This window comes from Myotis davidii, unplaced genomic scaffold (genome assembly GCF_000327345.1).
Source record: "Myotis davidii unplaced genomic scaffold, ASM32734v1 scaffold13, whole genome shotgun sequence".
Classification (NCBI taxonomy): Eukaryota; Metazoa; Chordata; class Mammalia; order Chiroptera; family Vespertilionidae; genus Myotis; species Myotis davidii.
Window position 1 is genome coordinate 438,450 of NW_006286243.1, and position 7,461 is coordinate 445,910.

Genomic DNA, 7,461 nt, shown 5'->3' on the forward strand with positions numbered 1-7,461 from the left:
CAGGAGACTCAGGAGAGAAGGGAAAGATGAGATGCCCGCACTGAAATGAAGAGGCACTGAGGAGAGGGTGCAAGTTCTTTGAACTCAAATGGAGGACGTGTCAGCGATACAGGAAGGACAGGGCCGAGAAATGGGTTCTGCCCATGCAGAACTGGGATCTTCTTGTCCTGGAGCTGGGCGGGATGGCAGAGGGATCCCAGGACCAGAACTCGGAAACAGAGTGGGAGGCCCACAGAGGGAACCACCTTGAAATTCCTCCCACCTACCTTTAGCCGGGCTGTACGGTGTCCTGCGGAACCTTGTCTCCCTCTAGTGGCCACAGCTTGCCACAGCCCCTAGTGTTCAAAGCACTGAGGGGGTTCTGCCCCAGGGTGGTTCCTGGGTTCCCATCTCAGTGCTGGGGCCCCACAGGAGCTGGAGAGTTGTCGCGTATCTTCAGCCACACACTGGCACCCTACTTGCAGGCTGACCCAACTGGGGGGAGTGGAATCTCCAGTTTACTGGAGGCCTTTTTCCTCAGCCCCTGGTACCATCCTTCCCTCCTGGCTCCCCACCTTGCAGGGAGTGGTGGCCATGCAGTGCTGTTCCATCCCCGAAGCAGCCAGGATTTGGGTTTGGAGAGGCCCAGTATGGGAGCTGCTCTAGCTCACAGATTTATCCCGTCTCTGGTCAAGGCTCTTTGGGAATCTGAAAACACTGTGGCCACCTTTCCTCCAAAATGCACATACACACATTTTTGGTGATTTGAAGAATTCCTGCACCAGATTAAGAACTGATCATTCACCTGGATCCCGGGGCCAAGCTTGCTCTTGAGAAGGCAAGGGCAGTGTGGCCCTCACCTGGCTAGAGTGGGGGAGGCAATGTCATCATCTTGGCCATATTTGTTCTATTTGTCTTCCTCCTCTTGTGCCCTCCCCAGCTCTGCTATCCAGTTTCACCATCTTCTCTCCCCTCATATGAACTACAGTCAGACTCCTCGGACACAATAATGCACTGTGATTCAGACTTTAATGGTGGTGCTCATTTCAATGTCAGAGGTGGTGGGAACGGTGGAACATGGCAAGGTGGGAGCAAGACCTTGCTCTGGGGCAGCTGGAGAAAGAACAGGGAAGGTAGGGCTGGGAAGAGAGTTCCGGGGAAGAGTCCCCAGCGCACAGCCCCATCTCTGGCCCCGGCCAGGCTTCAGTGAAGGGTTGCTACACAAAGGAACTGCCAGCAAGGCCTTTTCTGTTCCCTTCAGCATTCCAGCAAGACTTCCATCCCAGACCATCTCAGAATCTACAGCCATATGAAACACATAGTCCCCTCCAGTCAGGCCAGTTTTGGCCCTGGAGTCATGAGGAAATGAATAATCAACAGGATGAGTGAAAAATAAATTAATAAATAAAAAGCACACTAAAACCTTAGGGCAGGCATGCCCAGCAGCCAGCACCTCCCTCCACCTCAGCACCATGTAGTGCCTGGCTCATCTGCAACATGGAAAACACATGGAACAGGTGCAAAGCGCAAGCGACACAGGGCCCCTCCCTGAACACCTCAGCAGCCAACCCTGATGCCCCTGTCACAGACCCTGATCATTCCTCCACCGACCCCCTTACAATCCTCAGTCCTGTGGCCAGTCTTTGAGGAGAGAGAAAAGAAAGGGAGGAGAAGTGAAGAGTGTGGAACCCAGAGGGGGGGAGTAGAGACAGCAGGGGTGGGACAAGCCCAGGAGCCGTGCGGCAGGTCAGCCGGGGTGTCTGGGGTGAAGTATCACAGCAGGACAGGAAGGGGTTCCAGGAGGGTGGAGGGGGTCCAAGTCTCCAGGAGAGTAGAGGGATCACAGCACGCTGGGATTGCGGAAATTGTGTCCGGCAAAGCGAGCTTCGTCTCCCAGCTCTTCCTCAATTCTGAGAGAAATGAGCCAGAAAGGAAACGTCAGGGGAGCAGGAAGTCCTCAGTCTCCAAGCCCCTCACACCACCCGCTCCTGTGCCCTGGCCCAAGTGTGGGCCTTCCCTGGCTCTCCCACATGACCTGTGGGATCCCTCCATCGGGCCATTAGTCAACCCGTCCTTCAGAACTCTTCTCTGGATACGGAACGGTGGGCAAACAGACTTTTAACCTTGAGCGCTGGGCTCCCATTCCCCAGGTTCCCTCACCTCATGAGCTGGTTGTACTTAGCCAGACGCTCAGAACGGCACGGGGCCCCAGTCTTGATCTGAAACATCAGGAAAGATAAGCAGCTCAGGGGCTGCCCCTTCATTTCTTTAAAGGAAACGTACACTCCCTTGAAATTCCCCCGACACCCTCAAACCCCTGGAAGGAGAGACCCACCTGAGCCTAGAACCCACCAACTGCACAAAGATCTCCCTTGCACTCACCTGGCCTGTGCACAGCCCCACCACCAGGTCTGCGATGAAGGTGTCCTCCGTCTCCCCTGAGCGATGACTCACCATGACCCCCCAGCCGTTCTCCTGGGCCAGCTTGCACCTGTATCCACACACCAGCATTGACCCCCAGCCCCTCACACTGGGCACTCTCTCCCCAGCCCCAACGTTGGTCTATGTTAAGAAACATACGGAGGGAAGTTGTCTGGGAGGGAAGCAGAGAATCTGTTCGGAACCCAGAGGGAGCAGAACTGAGGGCTATGAAGGTGACTCTAGGTTCCCTGCTCCCTTCAGCATCTGTGGGCGTAGAGCCCTTCTAGAGGGTCCTGAGAAGGGCTGAGCAGGAGAGAACCAGGAGGCACTCACGCTTGGATAGCTTCAGTGACTGAACCAATCTGGTTGACCTTGAGCAGCAGGCAGTTGCAGGCCTTTTCTTCCAGTGCCCGCTCGATACGCTTTGGGTTGGTCACTGTCAGGTCATCACCCACAATCTGTATCCCTACATTGGCCGTGAACTTCGACCAGGCAGCCCAGTCATCCTGGTCAAAGGGGTCCTCAATGGAGACCACTGAGGGAGAGGGGTGAAGGGGCTGTTGATCTTCTCTGGGGCTCTGCACCAGGCAGGAACCCCCACCCACACACACACACACACACTTTGATTCCCTGAAATAGCCAGACCCCCTGGATAACTGAGCTGCTCCTCCTGGCTTCCCCCATCCCCAAATAAGCCTGCCCTAACTGAGTCTTACCTTGATTCATTCATAAACTTTCAAAACACAAGGGTTCCGAATCTTTCTCACAACCTATCTGCATTTTCACATTTTCACTACCAGGAAGCCCTTCCTCATTACTAATCAAAATCCTTCATTCTGCAATTTATATCTAAAGCTCCGGTAGAACTGAAGGATAATTCAGTTCCTCATCAGCCTTCCATTCTCACATCACTTCCAGCTCCATTCAGCATCCACAATTTTATCTATCAAAAACACTGGAATGGCTGATTCCCTGCCAGGTCCAGTCACCTCACCATCCCTGGTTTCTTCCAAAGCCTTCCCCAGGACCCCAGTAGCTTCCGAGCACATGACTTTAATCAGGAGCCGAGGCAGATGGAACAAATTCATCACAGGGCCCTGCACATGTACTCCATACAGAGCCCAGGCTCTGCAGGAGACTTCACCCCCTCCCTGGCTCTGGCTCTTCTTAGGATACCTGTACCTGGCACCTGGGGTAGCATCCCATAAGGTCCAGAGTTGCCTGCCTGCTGCCCGCCCCCTGCACTCTCTTCCATGCCCCGCCTTGCTCTCACCAGGATAGTCCCTGACAAAGTCCTGGTAGAGGGACCCCAGCTGGTCCCCAGTGATGTATCGGGAAGGGTCAGCAGGAGACTTGAAATCCAAGTCATATTTGCCATCACGATGAAACTCTGAGGCAGCGACATCCATGCCAATGACAATTTTTTCCGTGTAGCCAGCCTTGTCAATGGCTTCCTTCACCAGCTCCAAGGCTGGGGATGAAACACAGCAAGATTATTAGCAGGAAGGGCAGACAAGGAGGAAGGAGAGAGAGGAAGAAATTAGGGGCCGTGGTAGAGCACTTGCTACGGAGGAGTCTGGCTAAGGTTCTGGTCAGGGTTATCCCCAGGTCTGGGAAGAGCAGGCCATCTCCCAGGAAGGCAGGGGATGCCTTCGGTTAATAACAGTGTTTTTAAATAGCTATCATTTTTTGAGGGCTAACTGTGCACTTTACATATATGATCTCATTTAACTCTCACAACGATGCTAAGAAGTAGATACTGTTATTAGTGTTCCCCTGTTACAGATAAGAAAGACGGAGCGTGGCCTGGCCGGTGATGCTCAGTGGTTGAGCGTCGACCTAGGTTCCATTCCAGGTCTGGGCACATGCCCAGGTTGCCAGCTAGATCCCCAGTAGGGGGCATGCAGGAGGCAGCTGATCAATGATTCTCTCATCATTAATGTTTCTCTCTAACCCTTTCCCTTCCTCTCTGAAATCAAAAAAAGTATTTTTTTTAAGACAAAGCATGGACAAAATAAGAAAGGTCACCAGCCAGTAAGTCTTCAAGTCAAGGTTCAAGGGCAGGCAGTTTTGGCCTCAGAACCTTAACTCTTAGCCACTACCAGTTTTGGGTTTTGTTTCTGTTCACTATACGGTTTCTCCCAGGGCAGAAAAAAGTTAGAGATCCTCAAGGCCTACGAAGTTGGGATGAGAGAGGGATAGATTTGGAATAGGTTACCTAGAGTTTGGTATATCTCATCAAACTGAGAACCTATGGAGTTAAGGGCTGGCATGGATCCCACAGGAGACCTAGACCACCATCCAGCACTTCCAGGGGCTCCGGCGAGAACTTACAGTTGCGAAGGAACCTGGCTGGGCAGGTAGGACTGCTCTTCCAGGCCTGCATGTGAATCTGGCAGGCCCTCTGGAGCTAGCAGGAGTCAAGGACCACCACCCACACTCCTCAGGACGTGCGGAAGTATGTGGCCCTTCCCAATGGCCCAGGATGAAGTGAGACTCAGAGCTGGGAGTGGGGATCCTGGTCTCACCCTCACTGTTCTCCAGGATGTTGGGGGCAAAGCCGCCTTCATCTCCCACATTGGTGGCATCCTTGCCATACTTGTCCTTGATGACGCCCTTGAGCGTGTGGTAGACCTCCGCCCCAAGTTGCATGGCATCACGAAAGCTCTCGGCACCCACCGGAAGGATCATAAACTCCTGCATGGCCAGCTTGTTCCCAGCATGGGAGCCACCATTGATCACGTTGAAGGCCTGGGAGCCACAGGACAGATAGTCACCGAGCATTTTCCTTTCTGCTCCTGGGAGCGTCCACCCTAGATCCCAAATTCCCTCCCAGCTTCCCAGACTCCGAGTCTCATGTCCCCATCCTCTCTCTTTAGCTACCCCAATTCCCTGTCCTCCCATCAGTCTTCACAAGGTTTCATGCTCCCCCGGGCCCCACCCCTGGGAGAGGTACAGGTATGGTGGGGTGCTCACCGGCACAGGCAGGATGAGATCTGAGTTCCCAGCCAGCTGAGCAATGTGGCGATATAGTGGCAATTCCCGCTCGGCTGCCCCTGCCTTACACACAGCCAAGGACACACCCAGGATGGCATTCGCCCCAAACTTGGCTGGGAGATGACAGAAGAAGGCACTAAGCAAAAATGTCTCCTTCCTCTTCTAGCCCGACATCACCTATACTCCCCAAAGGAGGCAATAGAGGAGACCCCCCTCCTCCCTCCTCTGCTCAACATCTTGTCCATTCTCTCCTGAAATAGCGGGGGAGCTGGGGACAAGGTGACAGGAAAGGGCAGAGAGCTGCATCTATTTCTAACCACCCCGAGATCAGACTATCTCATGCCAACTCCCTCCCCTTTAATGCTGCAAAGAAGTTTTTCCTCGGTCTAATGGTCTCTAATGTCACACACACACACACACACACACACACACACACACACACACACCCCAACTGCAGTTAAACTCATCTTCTGCTCTGATTTTGGGGGTAGGAAGAAAAGTCCATCCTCAGGAAGCTCCCACAGCGCTGGCCCCTTCAGTTCTCTCTGCTCCACACCTCCCCACCCTCGGCCTCCCCACTTTCTCCTGGCCCCTGCTTACATTTGTTCTCTGTCCCATCCAACTCCAGCATCAGGTTGTCCAGCTTCTCCTGCTCCACCACAGAGAGACCCTGCAGGCAGAGCCACCATCACCCAGGGCCAGAATGGAGGCTGGGCCCTAAGACACAGGGCCCCCCCTTCACACAGGCTCACAGCCAGCCAGGGTCCAACCAGGGTCCTGCGACAGCAGCCTGTCTGGATCAGGGGACCTGAGCCCCCACGGGAGCAGAGGACAGTAAGAGATCATCTTCCCACCTTCCCTTAGTAACCATGATTGCCAAGGGGTGGGCCTCCCCCACCCCCACTTCTCCTCCCCTGGCCCAGATTCCTTCTAGGACCCTGGTCCTGCCATCCCCAGCAGAGCGAGCCTCACTGAGCTGATGAGGGCCGGTGCAATGGTTGTGTTGATGTGGTCCACGGCCTTCAGGACACCTGGGGAGAGGCAGAGGCCAGGCTGGGTCAGGCCAGGAGGGGCCAGAGGGAAAGGGGGGGATGCAAGAAGAGGTTTGGGGACTGGTGTGAGGTCGGAATATAAAGCTGAGGGGTGGGAGAGCTTGGGAAAGAGAAGGCCTCACCTTTGCCTAAGTAACGCTGTTTGTCCCCATCCCTTAGCTCCAGGGCTTCGTAAATCCCAGTGGAGGCTCCACTGGGCACTGCGGCCCTGAAAAGACCTGGGAGAGGAGCATGGAGTGAGGAGGAAGAGAGGAAGACACCAGGGACCAGGGATCCCTTTGGGCTCCAGCTCTAAACGCCTGCCTGCTACATCCAGCCCTTCCCCCACAGTGCTCCCTAATACACACACACACACCTCCCTTATACACCCACATATATACACACTGCTCCTAATACACACTCACAATACACACTGCTCCCTAATACACACACATATATACACACTGCTCCTAATACACACACACAATACACACTGCTCCCTAATACACACACATTATTCTTAATACACACGGAGAGATACACACAGCTCCCTAATACACAACTACTTCCTAATACACACACACACACACACACACACACTGCTCCCTAATACATACACACATAATACACACTGCTCCCTAATACACACACACTATTCCTAATACACACACAGAGACACACACAGCTCCCTAATACACACACACACACAGCTCCCTAATACACCCACATATATACACACTGCTCCTAATACACACACACAATACACACTGCTCCCTAATACACACACACATATACACACTGCTCCCTAACAATACACACTGCTGCTAATACACACAGAGAGATACACACAGCTCCCTAATACAAAACTACTCCCTAACACAGACACACACACACACTGCTCCCTAACATACACACACACACACACTGCTCCCTAATACACACACACACACACTGCTCCCTAATACACACACACACACATATACAGCCTGCTCCCTAACACAGACACACACACACACATACAGCCTGCTCCTTA

The 7,461-nt window shown here is 53.5% G+C and overlaps 1 protein-coding gene across 1 annotated transcript in view; it reads right to left on the reverse strand.

Annotated features, from left to right (window-relative positions):
- Positions 1–989: 989 nt before the first annotated feature.
- The window catches only part of ENO2 (enolase 2 (gamma, neuronal)), a 7,182-nt gene continuing 710 nt past the window's right edge, over positions 990–7,461 (reverse strand). Inside the window, exons 2-11 of the mRNA XM_006757552.2 lie at positions 6,572–6,667; positions 6,370–6,428; positions 5,998–6,067; positions 5,377–5,510; positions 4,929–5,151; positions 3,674–3,871; positions 2,734–2,935; positions 2,362–2,470; positions 2,140–2,198; positions 990–1,889 (exon numbers count right to left, since the gene is read on the reverse strand). Of these exons, the coding sequence (XP_006757615.1) occupies positions 1,820–1,889; positions 2,140–2,198; positions 2,362–2,470; positions 2,734–2,935; positions 3,674–3,871; positions 4,929–5,151; positions 5,377–5,510; positions 5,998–6,067; positions 6,370–6,428; positions 6,572–6,667 (1,220 nt within the window). The 3' untranslated portion in view covers positions 990–1,819. The remainder of the gene's footprint in view (positions 1,890–2,139; positions 2,199–2,361; positions 2,471–2,733; positions 2,936–3,673; positions 3,872–4,928; positions 5,152–5,376; positions 5,511–5,997; positions 6,068–6,369; positions 6,429–6,571; positions 6,668–7,461) is intronic.